Genomic DNA, 23059 nt, shown 5'->3' with positions numbered 1-23059 from the left:
ACTCAGTCACCATGAGAGTAGTAGACCCAACCCTCCTTCAATGGGAGAGGCCTTCACCCTGTATTGGGTAGAAAATAGGCTGTTCATCATCATCATATATAGATAGATAGATAATTTTTTGCAACATTAGAGGGTGCCAAAATAGGACTTTAGATCGTTTGTCCGTTGCAGTTGTATTGTTTCACTTACTCACTATTGTGCATACATGCTGTGTTGTGCTCTGATGATGCTGATTTGAAATTCAGCGAAATATAAGTAGTTGATAAAACATCTTTTTATAAAATAGTTCATTTAGTGTTGTCAATACCTTTAAAAATAAGTCATGAATAACCGTCAACACCTAAGCTTATCTGTTAGACTACTGTTATCAACCTATTTCTGTATCCTTCCTCTCACCAATCTCTCTAGTTTATTCACTACAACACCAGATATACAGATTGGCCTATATGTAGCCACAACTTTATCACCACATTTATGCAGTGGAACAATTTTACCTTCTCTTCACTTTCTTGGAACCTGTTCTGTTGTGAGACTGTTATTAAACAGGCATGCCAATGCTACTGCCAATTCTCTGGACCATTCCCTCAAGACACATGGTGGTATATCATCAAATCCTATCACCTTATTGACATCAAGCTTATTTATTCCCATATATACCTCCTCCTCCTCACTCACAATTAAGCCATCCTCTCCTCTCTTATGTCCTCTACACTTACATTGCTCATGATTCTACTCTAATGAGGATGAAACACCCTTATAAATTGATCACTGAATACATCAACAATGTTTTCTGCAGCAGTTACCATAATCAATCTTCCTTTTACTTGCCACATATCTAAAAAAACTCTAAGATTTTTCTTTGCTTGATTTGCTAATTTCTGCTCATAGTGCACTTTTATTTTCCTTACTAATTGAGTCACTTTCCTGGCTTGTTCTTACACCCTTCGTGTAACTGATTATTACCATTATTCTTCTTGTACTCCCTCCAAAGTTCTTTCTTCTTCTTCTTCCAAATTTCATGCTTAATCCCCTCATTCATCCATTTTACATCTACCTTATTTAGCCTTTTGACATTCGGAATACATTCGCACATTGATGCTGTTGTTTTTAAGAAATGATGGGAGCCTGTCAAAATTTTGAGATTTTATTGATGTAATTTGACTATGTAGTGTTTAATATTTTCAATATGTTATGAAGTGAAATGAACAAACCTGCAAAAATTTGCAGTGCTTAAAAAGTAAATGCTTTTAAATAATGCTTCATTAGTTGTTAAACTGGTATTCTTTATAACTTCACGTTTCATGGGCTTACTATGTCTAGTAAAAGAAAAAATTAGTATTATTATTATATCCTCCATGGAGTTGGCAGACTCATTGTGGGAGGTTCATGTTCATTCAGTTGACAACATACCTGTCATACTGAATCTTAAAATCCTTAACACTCCCTGTATTAACAACATATTCCGGTAATGCATTCCATTCACTGACAATTCTCCACCACACTCTTATACAACTTCCAGGGATGGCCTCTGGTTCTTCCCCTCTCACTATCGACACTTTTTATAATCTTTTCTGAAAATCCAATAAAATCTCCTCACTAACTTAAACGTCTTTATCATATCACCTCTTTTTTCCTATCCACCAAACTCTGCAATCCACATTTCTTCAATCTCTCATCATAGCCAACATTCCATAGTCCTGATATTGTCTTAGTCACTCTTCTATGGACCCCTCTCTAGTGTTTCCACACTACTTTGAAAAACCAGGTGACCAAATCTGAGCACAATAGTCCAAGTGTAGTCTGACAGTGCTTTATATAGTGGCACGATGATGTTCAGTATTTGCAACACTTGCAATATGCCCTCTAAATTTCAGTCTACCATCTCTCCCAAATCTTGAATCTCATCCATTTCCTGCAGTACAGCACTGCCAATATAGTACACAGCCTTTTATTTCTGAACTCCAAATTGCAACACCTCGCACTTATTTTAAAATTTATATTAAATACTAGGGGGCTCTGCCCCCCAGGAAACGGCGAGTGGCGGCAATTTGTTCTCTGAGTAAGGCTTGGCTGGCACAGTTGATGTTATCGCACGTAAAGCACGCCATTATGGTAAATTGAAGTTTAAGCTAGCAAGACAACTGAATCATCTCGCTTTCCTGAAGCGCTGCCGGGATAACCAGGTAATCCCTAACTGTGCGAAATTCAAGCACCGTTTCTCTTCGCAAAAGGCACTTCGTATTTACAACCGTGCCAGCCAAGCCTTACTCAGAGAACAAATTGCCACCACTCGCCGTTTCCTGAGTGAAGCTAACTCAGCTATACAGGCACTCTAGGATGACCTTTCAAACACCTTAAGCCACAAAATTTGGTCGATTTTATACGACATCTCGTGCACTGCAGCGGAGAAAGAGTTTAAAATAGTTCGAGATCGACACATCAAAAAATTCGAAAATTTAAAAAAGGTCGCGATCTCGAAACCACAACTTCCTACCGAAACGGTAGTTAACCTGTCGTCACTTAGTGTAAAATCTGAAGCACTCGATGCCCTCGCATGTGGCCACAACTTCGCCATTGCGCCCAGAAGAATACCTGCGGAGGAAATTATGATACGAATTGAACGCGGGATCCGACACCTACCAAGCCACGTCGCCAACGATATTAGACTGGATGTAGCTTGTGTTCTGAACAAAGCTAAACCACCTAAAACCAACATGCCCAGTGAAGAAATTAAATCTCTATTAGAATTAAAGAAAAACAAGAAAATAGTAATCACCAAAGCTGACAAAGGGAATGCCACAGTATTGCTTAACCAAAAAGATTACACAGGTAAGCTGAAATCTCTATTGTCAGATCGGGCCACTTACCTCCCTATCCAGTACAATCCCACCAACTCACAAATTAGAAAACTCCACAGGCTCCTTAAGAAGGTCACTTTTTGGCCCGTGGAAATCACTAGCAAATTAAAACCATATAACTCCATACCCCCCCCCCCCCGCATTTATGGACTCCCAAAAATTCACAAGGAAAATGTGCCATTACGTCCCATAGTGGATGGCATTGATTCCCCCACATACAAACTAGCTAAACATTTGGCCAAAGCTCTCTCACACTATACTGGCAACACACCTTCATACATAAAAAACACAGCCCACTTCAAAGCCAGCATAGAAAACCTTACACTCAAACACACTGACATAATGGTCAGTTTTGATGTCTCCTCCCTATTCACAAATGTCCCACTTAAAGAATCTTTAGAGCTAATCCAAGCTAAATTTCTTCCCGATATCTCAGCCCTATTTCAGTTCACAATGAACTCAGGCTATTTTGTTTGGCAAGGAAAATTCTACAAACAAATAGAGGGGACAGCCATGGGTTCTCCACTCTCCCCACCCTTGGCCAACTTTTATATGGAGACTTTTGAAAAGAAAGCCTTACACTCTGCCCCACAAAAACCAACTGTTTGGCTTTGCTATGTAGATGATGTATTCGCTATTTGGCCACATGGCTCCGATGCACTCCTCTCCTTCTTAACCCACCTAAACAACCAACACCCCAGAATCAAATTCACCCTGGAAGAATTAAAAAACAACTGCATTCCTTTCTTAGACACACTAGTCACATGCCAACCTGATGGAACCTTGGTTTTCTCAATATATAGAAAACCCACCCATACAGGCAGATACATTCACCAACAATCCCACCACCCCTCCTCACAACAATATGGAGTCATTAAGACACTACACAACAGGGTTAAACTTATCTGCTTGAATGACAATGCCCTAACCACAGAACTAAACCACATTCTCAACACTTACTCAGCCAATGGCTATCCCCCCCCCCCAAAAAAAATCCAAAAAATATTGAAACCAGTAAACCACAACCCCACCCCCTTACAACAAGGATTACTCTAAATTCATCACCATACCCTATATCCGAAGCACCTCGGAAAAAATCACAAAAATCCTAAAAAAACATAACTTAACTTTCAAAAGATATATTCCAGTGATTACACCACATTTTTTATTATTCATGTATACAAAATACTGAAATAATAGTTCCTGACAAGTTTCGTAAATCGTAGGATTTACATCTTCAGGGGGTAAATAGTAAAACTTAAAGTTTAAACAAGAGAAATTAATAACTACAAATCATAACCGTCTGGCTATTCATAAACTCAAACAACAGAATACAGATATAAAATGTTACTGACGTTGAACAATACTGGACGATGTCACGTGTTCTTGTTCTCGTTCATACAGTCCGAGCTCAGATTGAGGTAGATTTTTTATTAGAGCTGACCACACTTGATGGAGAATTAAACCTTGATTTTTATTGCTTTGGTTGGGTTTTTCAGCATATTAGCAGCTTCTTTAAATTTTCTTATATAACTGTTGTTTTCTATGTATGACATTGTCGTTTTTTGCCAGAGTACATTGTGTCCAGTGGAAGTGGTATGGAAAGCAAGACCCGTTTTTTGTTCTCTTTTGTATTGTACATCTTTTTGGTGTTCAGCCAAGCATATTTCTCCAGATCTTCCTGTCTGTCCTATGTAGCAAATCCCACAAGAGCAATGGATTTTGTAGACTACTGGTTTTTTAAGAGGATGATGAGGTGGTTTTGGTGGACGTAGGAATCTTGAGATTTTTTCCATAAGAAGGAAGGCTACTTTTATGTTGTGTTTGTTCATTAATTTGGCTAGCTTATCTGTAACATTTTTGATATAAGGAAGCGAGATTGCATTTTTGTAATCCTGTTTTATTGTGTTGTTAGTTGGAGGCATTTTAAGGATTCTCTTGATGGTTTTTGTTTCATATCCATTCTGTTGGAGGATTTGTGTTAAGTATTTTAGTTCTTCGTTACATCTTTCTTCTGTGCTGGAGATATTGTATGCTCTGTCTCGAAGAGTTTTAATTAAGCTTATTTTTTGTGAAGGATGGTGGTGTGAGGTTGCATTTAGAAATCTTCCAGTGTTTGTCGGCTTCCTATATACTGAGAAGGAGAGTTTACTTTCATTAATTTCTAATAGAATATCTAGAAAAGGAAGTTTTCTATTTTCTTCTTGTTCTAAAGTGAATTTTATGGTATTGTGCAAATGTTGAGATAATCATGTGGTAATCTATCAAATGCTTTTGCAAAGTCCAAGAATATCACTATATATGATTCTTATCTAACATATTCATCACCTCATCATAAAATGCAAGTAAATTACTAAAACAAGACCTACCCTTTACAAATCCATGCTCACCATCATAAAGAATGCTATGTCCATCAACCCATTCCTGTATTCTCTTCTTAACCAATCTCTCAAACACCTTGACTACAACTGCAGTTATACAGACTGGTTTATAATTGGAAACTTCTGTCCTAGAATCATGCTTGTGGAGTGGTACTATTTTGCCTTCTTTCCACTCCTTAGAAACACTAGCCATTGTAACACTTCATTAAAAAACCAGGTCAGGGACATAGCTAGCTGTTGTGCACATTCTTTAAGAATACGTGGTGATATGTCATCTATTCTCACAGCCTTATTAACATCTAACCCAACCAACACCTGATACACCTTTGATTCTTTCACTTCCAATTTTCCTAATACTTGCTTCCCTTCTGTATGTTGCATGGCATCAGTTACTTCAATATGATATAACATTATTTAGAAAACCATGTAATTTCATTGGAGGTATTTGTTTTGATAACTATAAGATATGTCCCTCATCTTTCTGCAGAATTTTGTTTAACTTCCCTAATGGTGTTAAAGTGGATGAAATGTTCCAACCACAGTGTTATTTTTTGACAATAAGGTTTTCTATATTTAATCATACAATTACTTTACTCAACTTTAAATCACAAAATGATAGTGCAGTTAATGGATTAACAGTAATTATGATCTTTGAGAGACTTCTTGTCAATGTATACTTTTTACTTGAATTTCTTGTATGGGAAATTATTATTCCCGACCTCTATGGAGTCATAAGATTCAGTGTGGAAGTTAGTCGCCCTCCATCTACCACAGAACACTAAAACATATTTTTGGTTATAACAGCAAAATGTAATCAACACACCATGGCAGACCAGCTTGCAAGTTTGCTCCATTCAAATACAGATACAGGGATTTCTCGACAAACTGTGGCAAGACATATGTGACAAGTAGACCAAGATGTGTAGTCTGCATCCCTCTATCCACAGCTCATCATAGAACAAATTTCAGTAGTGTTGTTTGCACAAAAATTGGACAGGTCACCAATGGACTAATGCACTCTTTACAGATGAGAGTCGACTTAGCTCTCTGATTCTAGACTACCCTTGATCTGGCATGAAAGTGATACTACATATCATTGCGATACTGTTCTTGAAAGGGAAAGATATGGTGCTGGGGTTGTGTTGTGAGGAGGCATTATGCTTAATGGATACACCAAGTTACAAGTGCTGGAAAATGGGACTATGACTGGTGCACGATATCACAGTGAAGTTCTTCAATGTCATGTTCTACTGTTCCATTGTGCTGTAGGTGAAGAATTAATTTTTATGGGTGACAGTGCCGCATGATATCATACACAAGCAGTGGAAATAATTCTGGAGACTGAAGATATTAACTGAATTGATTGGCCTGCACACTCTCCAGATCTCAACCTCATAGAACACATTTGGGATACAATAGGAAGACACATTGCTGCTCGAAATTCCCCTCCATAAAACAAACCAGGTCTTATCCTTGCTCTGAAGGAGGAGTGGGTCAGTTTGCTTCAAGAACTCCTGAATCACTTGGTGCTAAGCATTATTAGAGCTGCATTGCAGTTTGGGGTGGACATGTTCCATACTGAAATATCTCTCGCATAGTTTTCTGTAAGCATTGTACATTAATCCCTTAACTGCATCCTTAGGAAATTTGTAACTGTTGCCAAAAACGTATCACAATTTAATTCGTAGGAAATTTATAACATTTTTTTGTATAATATAATTTATTAGTACACCCTCTGTACTAATAAGAAACTGAACTTTTAATAGAAAATAAAACACAGGCCAATTATAATTATCCAAATCATTTATTTCAATCAATATACTCTCCCTCAGCTTCGATACAATGTTTGGCACGGTCAATTAATTTGTTAAATGAGTTTATGTCGGTTTTTGGGATACTGTTGAGGGTCGTGGTTACTGCCGCTTGAACGTTTTCAACGGTGTGTTATTGCTTTCCTTTCATTGGTAAATGATGTCGGGGAAGAGAAAGAAGTCACGGGGTGCTAAATCAGGTGAATACGGCGAGTGATCCAACACACAAACTTGGTTTTTGTTCAAAAACTGTCTCACAATGTTTGAACAATGAGATCTTGCATTATCATGCAAAAGTGACCAGCTGCCTCCATCACGCGATTCGTGCCTTACGCGACAAATTCTCACTATCAATCGCTTCAAAACTTTGAGATAAAACTCACCATTGATTGTTTGGCCAGATGGAACGAATTCTTCGTGGATAATACCCTTGGAATCGCAGAAACAAATCAGCATTGTCTTTACTTTTGACTTCTCCAAGCGACTTTTTTCCAGATGCCCCTCTTCTGGTGGTCTCCACTCTGCACTCTGGTGCTTTGTTTCAGGCTCATACTCAAAACACCACATTTCATCACTAGTATCGATCATTTCAAGGAAGTTTGAGTCCTTACGAGCAGTTTTAATGAGATCCTTGCAGTGTTCAATTCGATACATATTTTGGTCGTTGGTCAACTTGTGAGGAACAAATCGCGAATTCAATTTACGAATGCCCAAACTCTCGGTTAAAGTGTTGTGCACAGTTGATTTTGGAATCCCCAATTCATCTTCAATCAATCTCATGGATGATTTCGAGTTTTCTTTGATGAAATCATGCAGTTTTTTGATGTTATCTTCGCTCAGTCCAATTTAAGTTAGTTTAAATTGAAATCACTTAAACGACTCGTAAACTTGAGTATGGAATAAGCATTCATCACCGTATGCTTTTTGATGCATTTGATGTATTTCAGTAAACCTTTTACCAAGTTGAACACAAAAGTTAATCGCAGCTCTCTGTTTGAAACTCATTTTCCGACCATTTGTCAAAACACGCTGTCACTCTTTGCACTATAACTCAGCTTCTAATGAAACAAATGTCATATAAACAGTTGACACAACACTAATGAAGCTTGCCGCTTTCGATAACAAAAAGTACAACAGGTGGTGCTACTAATTTCTTCTATTTTCGAAAAGTTCAGTTTCTTTTTGGACAGAGAGTGTATGCTGGCAATAAATTTATGTCCACATTTGACTGTAGTCATACATTTTTTTTCATATACAGGTAAAAATGTAGTTTGTCCTTAGCTTTTGGACACCGGTGTAATTTCCTAGCAACAATTTTCTTCCAATTAGGCTTCCAAGTTAGGACTAAGACATTAAGAAAACTAAGGTTAGGATTAGCTAACCTTAGGTTTTTTAATGTCTTAGTCCTTGTAGGAAAATGTAGTTCATCCTTAGCTTTTGGACACCAGTGTATTTAATAAGTAGAACTCTAGATATAGTTGGGCTGAGTTGAGATTTCACTTTGGATGCATATGCAATGGTACCTTGGTTTGCGTGCATAATTCATTCCGGAAACGTGCATGTAATCCAAAGCACTCATATATCAAGGCGAATTTCCCCATAAGAAATAATGGAAACTCAGATGATTCGTTCCAAAACTCAAAAATATTCATATGAAAATGATTAATACAAAATACATACACCTTCATATACCTTATGTATGTATACATTTTTATATTTTTTATTATTTAAATGTAATATACATAAAGTAATCGAATTTATTAATTACATTACAATTACATATTACAGTAATTGTATTGGGTAGGACGACTTTCATTGTCACTAACGGAATCACTGCTATTTGTTGACTCTTTTTCTTTTTGTGCGACTTTAACAAGATAACAGTGCATTGTCATTAAACAGATTCATCGCTCGCACTGCCACAGCCTTACTCGGGTGGTGCTTTCCTACAAAATTTTGCACTGTTTCCCACATTTTACACACCTCCCTAATCTCATTTGAAGATAGGGATGTCTCCGTCTTTTTCTCCTCCTCCTCAGACGAGATCTCCTCCATAACCTCTTGCTATTGCTTGCGATGCAGATTCATCAGTTCGTCGGTGGTAAACTCCTTGCCATGTTCCTCCACCAGCTCTTGAATGTCATCCTCATTCACCTCCAGTCCCATGGTCTTCCCCAAGGACACAATTTCATAGACAACTGGCAGCTCCTGTTCATGAGCAAACCCCTCGATGCAATCAGACCACGGTTTTCTCCAAGCAGAATTAAGGGTTCTATTGGTGACCCCATCCCAGGCTTTATCGATGATCTTGATGCAGTTTACGATGTGGAAATGATTTTTCCAAAACTCTCGGAGGGTAAGATTAGTTCCTTCGGTCACCTCGAAGCATCACTGAAATAGTGCCTTGGTGTAAAGCTTTTTAAAGTTCAAAATGACCTGCTGATCCATGGGCTGGAGTAATGGAGTAGTGTTGGGAAGAAAGAACTTGACCTTAATCAACTCGAATTCTTCCAGTAAGTTGTCCTCAAGGCCTGGAGGATGAGCAGGAGCATTATCCATAACCAGCAAGACTTTGAGTGGCAATTTTTTTTCTAAAAGGTATTTCTTGACTGCAGGACCGAAGACTTCATTAATCCACTCAACGAACAAGATACGAGTGACCCAAGCCTTGCTGTTGGACCTCCACATAATGTTTAACTCTCTCTTCTGCACCTTGCATTTCTTGAAGGCTCATGGATTCTCAGAATGATACATGAGCAGGGGCTTGACTTTGAAATCACCGCTTGCATTAGCACACAGCAAGAGGGTGAGATGGTCTTTTATGGGCTTGTGACCAAGCATTGCATTCTCTTCTGCTGTAATGTAGGTCCTCTTTGGCATCTCTTTCCAAAAAAGCCCCCGTCTTATCACAATTAAAAACTTGCTGAGGCAAGTAACACTCGGAAACCACGAGCTTCTGGAACTCGGCAATGAATGCCTCAGCTGCCGTTGCGTCCGAACTCGCAGCCTCTCCATGCCTCACAACACTATGGATGCCACTTCTCCTCTTAAAGTTATCAAACCATCCCCTACTCACCTTGAAGCCTACTTCGTTTTCTGTAGACGTTCCTGGCAGTTTACTTACGAGGTCGGCATACAAGGCCTTTGCCTTCTCACAGATCAGGTTCTCGGTCACAGTATCACCTGCTAGTTGCTTCTCGTTTATCCACAGCAAAAGCAACTTTTCTACATCTTCCAGAATACGTAACCGTTGCTTTGATACTCTTGTGACTCCTTTGGCTACATCTAGCCCCCTTAGTTCTTCTTTCTTCTTTAATACTGAGCAAATTATTGACGTAGGCTTCTTATAAAATCTTGTGATGGCGACCACTTGCATACCTTGTTCGTGCTTCCCGATGATTTCCTTCTTAACTTCCACCGTAATCATCTCCTTCTTCTTACCACCTTCCTTTTCAATCCTTTTCTTCATTGGGGCCATTGTCGTAGTACAGTTAATAAAGAACAGTCACTACATTTGGATACAAAATAAAAAAATGCTTTATGCACACACATATACACACGTGGTCACAACGCTAGCACGAATGTTGACTATACGAATGAGGTGTGCCAACTGAGACCGAGCATGCGAGACGATTACCAACAATCCTGAGCAGCTTGTGATCACGTGACACTCGGCAGACAAAGCATGTAGGTAATACTCATATTGCAAGATCTTGCTCATTTATCAAGTTAAAATTTATTAAAAATTTTCGCTCGTCTTGCAAAACACTCGCAGACCAAGTTACTCGCAATCCAAGGTACCACTGTACCTGTGTACATTTATTTGGTGTGTAAGAAGTAAGGAATCTTGGGCCATGGATCAGATTGATGATGATGGATCAGATTGATCAGAACACATCTGAATTTTTGTGCACAGATTTGGTCATTAGGATTTGAATGGTGTGAAATAATCTTGGAGAAGGTGCAGAGACAGATAACAACAATGATATCAGGACTATATACTGTTGGTCATGAAGATAACCAACAATAAAAAAAAATAAAATAAAATAAAAATAAAAAACATAAAAATGATCAAAGATGAAAATTTCAATTTTGCCCACAACATTGACCTTGAGAAGATGGATGAATTCATTTTCTTGGAGCTCTGATAAGCACCAGGAGTAGATGTCAAACAGAAATTAAAAGAAGAATTACTATGACGAGGTCATCAATGGTTCAATTGCAGAAAATATAGAAAGACAGAAACATTTCTATCACCATTAAATCAGGATTGGTCAATAGCTTGGTGTTTTCGATTTTCATTTATAGTGCTAAATCTTGGACACTCCACAAGAAAGATATGGACAAGATGTCTTGGGTGGACAAAAGGTCTAATGAAAATATAATAAGTCAACTAAAAATCAAGAGGCAGTTATCTGTCATTGTAAATGAAAGAATTCTCAAATATTTTGGTCACATTTCAAGACATGAAAATAACACTCTGGAAAAACTTATCATTTAGGACAAAGTGGAAGGTCAAAGAAAAAGAGGACACCCGAGACCAAGATGGTTGGACCAGAATAAAAAGATCACTGGACTTACTTTGGAGTTGACTACTGCTGAAACAAAAGAAGAAAGAAATGGAGAGACATTATGGCTAGAGGCACGAGTTCTCAGACATGAGGAGACCGAGCAAGAAGACATGAAGATAGACTTGAAGGCATGCAAACTAGAGAGTTTGGAGTTTAAAAGACTAAGAGAAATATGATTGAGATATTTAATCTGGTGAAAGATTATTATTGGATTGCCACTGTGGAGATTTTTCATATGGTAGAACAAGGGGAAGTAACTTGGAGGCTATTCCTGGAAGTTGCAAAAGTAAGTAGTGAGTAAAAAGATGTGAAGTAAGTTTTTTTTTCATGGAGAGTGGTAGGAGCATGGAATGAATTGTGCATGAGGATAATGAAAGTTCAAATGATGGATGAGTTTAAGGAGTTATATGGCAAACTGTGTTGTATAGCACTGACTTCCCATAATGATTCTTGTGACTCCACGGAGGTCAGGAAATAATAATAATATTAAAACAAAAGTGAAATTGTAGCTACTTCATAAATCCATTGGAATATAAGCGATAGCAGTGAATTTAATTTCTTTCTTTTGAAATATGTATTATTTTCTTCTTCATGGAACATAATCCTTTATTCAGTGTTTTCATTTTCTGTGTAAACAAAGTGTGTAATGATGATTTTCTTGTTGGCAGAAAATTGAAAATAATTGTAAAAATTGTAGGTTTTTCCCCCCCATTAAATGCATATTATGAAATTTAATGATACTTTTAATGATATATAATGATTAATGATATAGTTTGGTTCCCATTTAGTTAAACTTGTAAAGGTGTGTCTTCTGGAAAAGTTGTTAGAGTGAAATGTAACCTGAAGCATAGATAACTATTTCAGAATATCACGAGTTTTCTGATATGTGTAAAGGTGTGTTTTGTTGTTTCCTGTAAATAAAAACCATTCAATTATGGACATTTTAAGCCTTCTCTGAAATAATTTCTAGGATTATGAAAAAACAATAAATAAAAGTTAATTTTGAACCAACAGAAAAATTTTTAAGATTGGATTCATATGATTTGTTTATAACATAGTGGTTTCGTGAAAACAATCATTTTGAACAAAATTCTTTGATAATAAAAATTTGCACTTTCAGCCCAGCATAATTAGGACAAAATTAACACACAAAAAATTTATTTCAGGCTTTGCTTTTACAGGCCGTTATGATACTTACTGTGCAATATTATTATAAGGAACCCTTAAAAACAGTTAAATATAAACTGGCAAAGAAAAAGGACTTGGAAACCCATCATGTATTATTCTAAGAGCACTATGACAGTGCACATAAAGGAAAAGCAAGGCACAGGTCTGGTTAGGACCCCTGTGAACTTATCCATTTCAAATTACAAAGAAAAGGCTAGGATTACTTTCAGAAGTAAAAGTCACAAGAATGATGTATAAACCCTTTTTGGTTTCCAACATCTACTGGTACCTTTTTTCATTTACTCAGGTGGAAGCTGGTATGAAAATGAAACAGAAATTATAATGGATAGCTACACTTCAGAATCTTTAAATGGCTTCTGACCCATCTCAGACAGAATTATAGTTAAGTTAAATATCACACCACTTTATGCCTATTACAGATATATCCCTATCTGAGATGAACAGATGACAAAACTGAAAGCTAATACGAACAAATACAGGAAGTATTCTTGATGGTCCAATTCTAACTGAAGTAAGAAAAGCAATTAAAAAAATTAAAGAAAAATGAAGTCTAGATTTAGTTACAAATGAAATGCTAAAAATGTAGGAGAGAGTGATATCATCTGGTTAACAAAATATTTTTTCTTAATGGTATCTTGCTTAAACCTATACTCATCCCAATACCAAAAAAAGCTAAATTCACTAAGATGTGCTGAGGACAGAACATTTAGCTTAATGAACAATGGCTTGAAATTCTTTCTTTGAACAATATTGGATACATGTCCAAACTAGAAAGATAATAGCTGAGAAACAATAATGATTCAGAAGTGGAAAAGCACAAATACAATACTAAACCTCAGAATATGTGAAATATCAGTGAAAAAACGAACAGAAATGAAAATTAATCCATGCATAAACACACCAAAATTAATCTGGAGATGAAAATGAAAATTATAAAGGAAAAAAAAGTAATTATCTGGCACTATTTCTGATAGTTACCTCTTATAAAATTCTGTTCCAAGTATAGAATGTGTCCTACTACATGTTTAAAAATTTTTGGAATTGATTTTTGTTTTACAGCAAGCATTAAAAATATCCTTACCACATGCAGCATTCTTAAACACGATGATTCTGTAACATAAACGCTTCTTTGTAATGAAAATTTCTGGATAATACAGATAAACACATTTTTGACATCAGTATAAAGGTGCACAAAACAATTGGATGATGGATCCTAATACCTCATAGTCTTAAAAGTGCAAAGAGAAATAGATGAAGCTTTAACTTGTTATTGAGAGCTTTATGAAAAAGAAGAAAGAAGTCACCTTTCAGTAATCTCTTGATAATTTCATACAGAAGGTTGAATGGCCAAATTAAACCTTTTTTTTCCCCTGTTTTCTCATAGTATTTATACTTTGTTATTTATATTACTTATAATATTACTTATATAATATAATATTACTTATATAATATAATATTACTTATAATATTATAGTATTTATATTACTTTGAATTAATAATTACTAACTGAAATCTAACTATATGTGTGTGTATCCTGTGAATGAAATAACCTTTAAAACACATTAATGCAAGATTCCATATACATACTTTAAACCCATAAGTAATAGGCTATGATTAACAGATGGGGGTTAAATCCAACATATGCAAAATTCAAGCTATGTAAAGTTTGCCAAATGTAACCTTATATAAGTTGGGGATTGTCTGTACTCGAAAACAGCAAACCATTAAAGAAGATTGCTGAATGAGATCAGGAATAGCAAAATGACTGAAAGGAGGACTGACCAATATGAACATGTCAGGAAAACTACAGCAAAGAAGAGGCCAACCAAGACATGACTACATCATGTACACTGAACAGACAAAAGTTTCATACAGATCTTTTAGAGGTGCACAAGATAGGAATAAGTGAAGGGCTATCAGCCTCTGACACAACAGTGAATTAATAATCATGAAATTTTCGATTAATAATCATGAAATTTTTTTCCCCATTAATTAATAAAAAAATTGGAAGTTTCTCTTATTTTGTCCTTGCATTAATGACAATGGGCTAGAAATGTAAATATATATTCTATATGTAAACATATAGAATATATAGTGTATCTAATTTTATCTAAAAAACAAGAAATATTGTTTCTTGCTTTCACTATCACTCTGAGTTGACTGAACGTAAGCTAATCTGAGTTTCTTCTGAGAAGGAAGGATTATCACACTTCTTAAAGAAGATAATTGATGACTGATGACTTGGGCTTCTTGTGTTTGTTATTTCAACTCTGTCATACACTTCAGAATCATTTTTGATCAATGGCTACAATGTTAAAATTCATGATGATTACATATGTAATAAATTTGCATTGTGAATTCTTTCTATAAATTTAGCTAGCTGAAATATGCATATCTCGTTTAATTAAAATTATGCTGATAGCATTGGTAGAATACTGTAAGTAACAGATCGAAGTGTGAATCAGACAGTTCGATCAGACCTAATTTAATTTGGTATAAAGTTCAGCAACCTATATAGCAGTTTTAATTATTATTATTAGTATTATTTTTTTTTTTTGCTTTTTATCTTTCAGTATAAGCAGTTTCTGTGGATAGGGACAGACATTGGCTAATGACACAATTAACATACACACACACACACATGTAGATTTTGCCAGTTCATGAGTATGTGACTAAGAGTTTATAAGACAGAATGCTGGGATAAGATAACATTTATTTTAATTGACAGCATGACATTTGATCCTAATTGTACAGGATTTCTTCAGGTGTAAACATACAAATTAGTATACAAAACAGTAAGGACTAACAAAGGTTATGTCATTTGTATGCTGTCAGTCAAATTTTATATTTATATTATTATTATTTCATGGACACCTCCATGGAGTCCTAATACTCACTTTGGGAGACCCAAACTATCAGCACAATATCTATCATACCACTGATTGAAACCATTAACAGAGAAAAAAAGCACACAACTTAGTCAACCCATTCCATTCATTGACAACTCTCTAAGCGAAAAATGTATTCCTCACACCTTGCTAACCACACTCTTATCCAACTTCGAGGGATGACTGACCTCTTGTTCTGACCCCTCTAGCTGACTACTGAAATATTTCCTTTGCATTAATCCTGTAACATCCTTTAAGTACTTAAATGTTTCTATTATATCCTCCCCTCTCTTTTTTTTTGCCTGTCAAACCAACTTTTGCAACCTACAAGCCCTCATTGTATCCTTAGAGAGTATTCCAGACAACTCACCTTCTTGGCCACTCACCTCTAGATCCTCCCCCACCACTTATTCATCCCCAAGAAACCCAGGCAACCAAACCTGAACACCTGATGTAGTCATATCAAGGCTTTATAAAGAGGAATAATCACTGCTTTATATTGCTTCAGTGTTCTTCAATTAGTGTGTAAATTAGTGTGTTCTTCAATAACCAAATAATCCTGTAAGCTACTCTGACTACTTTAGCTATATGCCCTCTAAAGGGCAGAAAGGTGAAGATTGTAAGTCTCCTACCACACTATGATAGAGGCAAACTGAGGAGGAGGGCATTGATAGCCAATGAGTCTATATGTAGATTGTGTAGATGGAATGATGTTGTAGGTTTGTGGACCTGTGGTTTCTGTTTGACAGAAAGAAGGATTTGTACAATGATGATGGACTGCATCTAAATGGTTTTCGTGTTAAGTATCTAGAGAGAGCTTTATTCACAGAGCATGCTGAAACGAAAATTCAGGGAAACTTAAGCAATTAGAGTGGAAGCAAGTGAGTTTGTATGAAGGTACCCATGAAGCAAGTGAGTGTGAGAATGACAAGTGAGGAATCTAGTCTCTCAAGCAAAAATATTGAATGGGATAGTCAGTTCAGAAAGTAAACATGGATAGGAGCCTAAAAGGATGCTGCAGTTTTTATATACTAATCCCAGAAGTATCAAGAACAAGAGGGAGGCGTTTTTGGCATCAGTTAGTAAAGCCTCACCAAATATTATAGGCATTAGTGAGATTTGGCTAACAGTAACTGATGTAGTTAGGGATAGAATGTGAAGGGTTTAATATTTTCAGATAAGATAGGATGGGAGGGGGGTGCTGCTGATGATAGTGAAGGAATTGCAGCTGAAAAGAATAGGAGATAGGCGGGAGGGTGGCTGTTCATTTGAAGCAATCTGGTGTGAGATTAAGGCCAGTAATACAAAATATACAGTAGGTTGTTGCTATAGGCCGAGGAGTTCCACAGATGATCTGGATGATATGCATCTCCAAATTAGTACAATGAGTACAGGTCAAGTGATTATTTTGGAGGACTTCAACTATGGAGATAGAGACTGGAAGGAAATAGAATTTATTCACCTACTAAGAAGAGATAATCACTTAAGGCAGCATGTGATGGGAGGGATTAGGGGTTGGAGAGTATTAGATCTGGCCATAGGATCAGAAGAGATATTCATAACCGAGGTGGTCACATTGCCTCTGATTGTCAAAAGTTTTTATAATAGACTAACAGCTGAGTTGGATAAAAGAAATAGCTATACGATGGTTTTTCTGGATTTTGTAAAGGCATTTGACAGAATATCACATGGAACTTTGTGACATGCAAATTAGAACAAATGGGGGATGGACATGACACTGGTGAAATGGATAAGAGGGTGGTCACATTGCCTCTGATTGTCAAAAGTTTTTATAATAGACTAACAGCTGAGTTGGATAAAAGAAATAGCTATACGATGGTTTTTCTGGATTTTGTAAAGGCATTTGACAGAATATCACATGGAACTTTGTGACATGCAAATTAGAACAAATGGGGGATGGACATGACACTGGTGAAATGGATAAGAGGGTGGCTGCCGGACAGATATCAAAAAGTGATATATACAGGAGCAGAGTGGTGTGCTGCAAGGTTCAGTGCTCAGACCTATGCTGTTTAATTTGTACATAAAATGATATAGGAAATAACTTGAAAGAAAATATTCAGTTGTTTGCTGATGATACAAAATTAGGTAGAGTAATCGTTAATCAAGGGATGTGGAGAGCTTGCAGGATGATTTAAATAGGCTGTCAGTATGGGCAAAAGATAATGTTACGATGTCGTTGTCGTAGTTAATAGTTGATATTCATGGTTTAACTCCTTTACTTAACTATCTCTTGAATAATTTGTCCTATCTCAGCAGCGCCTATAATGTTTCTGTCTTTTGTCTTGCTATTATATACTTCAGCCCCTCAGATTATCACATGCGCGAGTCTGATCTACAAAGAGATTGTCTCAAGGTTAAGCCAACTCCTTAGTAACAAGCTTCTGAAGTTAACTTCTCTTAAGGTTCTGGGAAAATTTATTTGTTCCGCTGTGCCACCCAGAACCCTTAGATTGGAAAAACTTCACGGTCAAGAAGTGAACCTTCAGATTTGCACGTGGTTAATCGAATCTATTTCTATACTAAGTTAACAATTATCATTACCTTCTATAATCAACCATGTTTGCAGTCATGGTCTTAATTAACAATTACCTCCTGCTTAGATCCAAATAATTTGAGTGGTGCATCAGATTCTTAGACACAGGCAACCAAATTAATAAGAGCAAAAGGTTTATTTAACATAATGATCATCATACAGAATAAAGAACTTTCAATTATCACTGTACTAGATTACAAAGTAAAATTAATCAATATACATCACACAGTAATTAATACTACAAAAAACATTATGTTCAAAGATTCAAAGCTCGCATTCTTAGGATGTAAAGAGGGATCTCTAATAATTAATGTTTCCCAAATTTTGGAAAGTTTAATGCAACTGTATTTGTTTAAATTAGGTTGATTCCTGAGTGCCGATGCAGATTCAAAAAACATCTTTCTCTTTTGAATTTACTATGGTGGAGCATGGTCATTTTTTTCCAGGAGATCGTGTGGGTAGAATCCTAAACATGGTCTGCAAGGCCAGATTAACCATAATCATGTTGCAGATGTAAGATCTGTGTTCTTCTAACCAAATGGATGCTGACCTGCCTGTCTGTCCAAAGTAAGCCAGTTTACAGGCACAAGGTACTCTTTATACTCGAGGCACTGAGAGAGGAGGGAGCTGGTCTTTGGTGGAACGGATAAGGGTAGCAGGTTTACGGTAGGGCTTAAAAGTTGTATGGAGGTTGTACTTTTTTAATGATCTGGCTATTTTTTCTGATGTACCACAGATGTAAAGTATGGTGATGGCATTTCTGTAGTTCTTCTGAAGAGGTGGTTGGGGAATGGGGAAGGATTTGATTATTTTTTTAATCCTGTAGTCATTGTAGCCATTGGAAAGGAAGGTGTTGTGTATGTGTGTGAGTTCAGTTGAAAGGGAAGTTTCACTGGAACAAAAATTGTTGGCTCTAACCAATAGAGCCCACAATCTTTGTTCCAGTGAAACTAGGCCACCTGCAAATGCCCATAGAGGGCGCACCACCTAGATAGGACTTTAGTTTTACTCACTACTATATTGCTTTTGTGTGTGTGTGTTGTTACAAAAAAATTTTTGTAATCTCTGAAGATGTCTCTCTGACAGAGACAAAATATTGGAAGTATTAAAATTATTTTTAATCCTTTCTCAGTGCTGATAATTATTCCATTAAACCTCCAACATGAATTCTGCCCCTCTATATACAACTTTTCGATATCTGTCCAGCAGCCACCCTCTTATCCACATAACCAGTGTAATATATAATTCCACATTTGTTCTAATTTGCATAACAGAGTTACATTTGGTATTCTGCGAAATGCCTTTGCAAAATGCAGTAGAATCATCATGTAGCCATTTCTTTTATTCAACTCAGCTGTCAGTCTATTATAAAAAATTAGTAGATTACTTATCAATGACCTTTCACAAATCCATGCTGTTCCTCATAGAGTATCATATTCTTATCCACCCATTCTTGAATTTTCTTTTTGATAAACTTTTCTAGTTCCAGTACTTTTACTACCACTCATCAAATACTGATTGGTCTATTATTTTTCTGTTATAGACTTAGATTCTCCTTTATGCAAAGGAATTATTTTGCCCTCCCAACACTTTCTTATGACTTTGTCACAGCTGAGACTTAAATTAAACAGCCTGGTCAAAGACATCGCCAATTCCCCCGCACATTCTCTTAAAATACAAGCCAATATCCCATCCGATCCCACAGCTGTATTTGCATTCAGATTCTGATATATCCTAAGTATCTCCAGTTCATCAACCTCTGTTACATCAGTCCCTGTCAATTCTGCCATAATATCTTCATTTGGATTATATACCCTTGCAAAATGGATCACTCAGTAGCTCAACAATTTCATCTGTCTCTTACCTCTCCATCATCTGTACTCATTAAAGTTATCCTTCCATAATCATTTCTTCCTCCTGCTTGTCACATACCAAAAAAACCTCTTTTGGGATTTCCTTTCACCTACTCAGTTAACTTCTATTAATCTGATTTTACATTCCTTACCATGTTTGGTCAACTTTCTCCTCATATACCCTGCACTACATCGTTTTTTGCAGCTCTTGCTTAATGATATTACTTATCCATCAAACTCCTTCCATGATTTGCCCTCCCGACTTTGGGTATACAGTGTGATGTTACTTCTTCCAGATATCCCTTGACTATCCCCCATGCACTGTGGACTATTGCAGATCTTTTTGCCATGGTACTGCTTCAAGCTGCCTCCTAAGTGTATCATAATCACCTCCCTTATAGTTCACATATACCCCTTCTTAACTGGAATTTCCAATATGTTTTGCTACCTCCCAACCAAGTCAAGAGTACATAATCACTTTCCCCAGTTCATCGGGAGGCAACATAGCCATCTTAGTTATGAACAGGTCTTCTGATCTTATAACAAGATCCAACATTCGTGTACTCAGCTCCCCTCTGTCACATTCTGCTTCAAGTAATTATCTCTCAGTAAGTGTATAAATTCCATTTCCTTCCTGCCATGTGATCTTTCCTCCTTTCAATCTGTCTTCAAAGTTGAATTTTCCCATAATAATTACCCGACTTGTACTCATACTAATCTGCTAATGCATGTCTTCCACATCATTCCTGACCTATAGCCACAACCAGTTTTATATTTTGTCCTATTGGTCTCAATCTCACACCATATTGACTCAAAACAACTGCTATCTGCCCAGCTGACTCCTATTCTTGTTGGCTGCAATTCATCTGTTCTCATCAGCAATATCCCACCCCCTTTCCTCTCTACTCTGTCCTCCCTGAAAATACTATACCCATCACATTTTATCCCTGTAACTATGTCATTTGCTATTAGCCAAATCATACTAATGCCTATAACTTTTGGTGAGGTTGCACTAACCAATGCCAAAAATTCTCTCTTTTTTCCTGATGCTTCTAGTATTAGTATATAGAAAATCCCTTTAGGCCTAAACTACCTTTACATCCTGAATTGCCTACTCCATTCAAGATTGCATTTTTTGGGTTTTCACACACTCATTTGCTTCATGGATGCCTTCACATATGCTTATCTGCATCTGTCCTAATTGCTTCAGTTTTCCTAACTTTGCACTTCCACACTCTCAGTGAATAAAGCTCTCTAGACAGATAACTCTGAATCCATTTAAGTGCAACCCATCTGCATTGTACAAATCTTTCCATCATCAAAGTCAGGCCGTAAGTTCACAAACACTACATCATTCCTTCTGCACAACCTGCATATTGATTCATTAGATGTTATTGTCCTCAGTTCACCTCTATTATAGCATAGCAGCAGATGCACAAACTTCACCTTCTCGCTCTTCTTTTTCACTTCTTCCAATGACTTTCACATCCTCCCTCATACAATACTGTCTCTGTCTCTCCCTACCTCCCTCACGCACACACAAATATATATGTATATATGAGCATTGTGCATTTGTATACTGGGAGTCAAATTTTGTAGTGAAATGCCTAAAAGGAATATGTTATAAAATTTAGAATAAATGTGATTGCCTTGTGACTGTATTTCTTTAGTGGACACTAAAATCAAAAATTCATTTGCAAATATATTTTTAGATATGGTCTTCATTTCTTGGGTAAACAACCTGGACTTCGAAACTGGTCATTTATTAGTGAAGAGGCAATAGCTTGGTTGAAAGAACATGTGGAAGGAATTTATGTGGATGAACAAGCAATCAATTTGCTGCAAGTGAGATTCACTGAAAATTATTTTAAGCTTTTTGTTTTACTATAATGTTACAAAAATAAAAAATAATCCTTTCTTATTTGAAATGTTATGTTTTATTATTATTATTATTTATTTATTAGGGAATGGTAAAGGAAAACCTTATTTGCCATGCATCTGATGTACATATGCATAAGTTCATTCCAGGCTTTTATCTTTACTATCTGACTTCAGAAAGTGATGTTAATAAAGGTAAATAAATGTTATCTGCATAAAATAAAATAAATTAGTTGTTATTATGCTCTTTATGAATAAATATCCATTGGTAACACTGCTAATTACATCATCATTCATTCATTCAGGCACTGTCTCCATTTCTGAGATCAACAACCATCATTTTCCATTTATTCCCATCTTGTACATCTCTAAAGATCCCTTTTGCTTGTCCAGTGGTCTGCATCCTTCATATAGCGATGTCATGGTTGGCTTCTTCCTCACAGCTGTCCTGTGATAACCATATTTTAGTTCTTCTTTTCTTAGTGAAGGCCCTGAGACTTTTCTTTTCATCTTCCAGATCTCATGCAGTGATCTTCTTTATTTGTTTGCTCTTTCAAGTACTTCTTTGTGAACCTTTTCTATCTAGCTAATCCACACCATTCTTCTAAGTAACCATATTACCAGAGCCATAATTTTTTTTTCCCCATTTCTTGGGAAAAAAAAATGCTAGTCATCAGAAATATTATTGTATTTGTATTGACTTTCCTGTTAGTAAATTTTTATTTAATGTTAAAAAAAGCTGTTTTGGGCTATTTATATATATTTATTTAATGGTTTACAATTTTCTGTAATAATGAGTGATTTAGACTTCCCATATTTTTATCCATCACTTAATCTGTGAGTGTTGTTTGTTTTGATGTATGTTTGCTTTTAGTCATCTAGTAGCCCATTCCATTCTTTCACCACTCTCCAACCAAAAAATCTAGTTCTTGCACCCTTGCTAACCACACTCTTACTCAACTTCTAGGAATGGTTCTATAAAACCCTTTAAGTAACTTAAATGTTTCTACCATATCCCCTTTTTTGCCTATCAATCAACTTTTGCAACCCACAGATCCTGAAATCTATACTCAA

At 36.4% G+C, this 23059-nt stretch overlaps 1 protein-coding gene across 4 annotated transcripts in view; it reads left to right on the top strand.

Moving 5' to 3' along the window:
- The window catches only part of Iml1 (GATOR complex protein Iml1), a 414032-nt gene that overhangs the window by 290611 nt on the left and 100362 nt on the right, over positions 1–23059 (top strand). For all 4 annotated transcript variants that reach the window (XM_090410642.1, XM_090410643.1, XM_090410644.1 and 1 more), the window contains exons 29-30: positions 21820–21952; positions 22072–22180. In XM_090410642.1, coding sequence (XP_090266768.1) covers positions 21820–21952; positions 22072–22180 — 242 coding nt within the window. The remainder of the gene's footprint in view (positions 1–21819; positions 21953–22071; positions 22181–23059) is intronic.

The sequence above is a fragment of the Typopeltis vanoorti genome, chromosome 20 (genome assembly GCF_054136105.1).
Source record: "Typopeltis vanoorti isolate ZY-2024b chromosome 20, IOZ_Tvanoo_1.0, whole genome shotgun sequence".
Classification (NCBI taxonomy): Eukaryota; Metazoa; Arthropoda; class Arachnida; order Uropygi; family Thelyphonidae; genus Typopeltis; species Typopeltis vanoorti.
The sequence above is the reverse complement of the archived record's forward strand: the minus strand, read 5'-3'. Positions and strand labels throughout refer to the sequence as shown.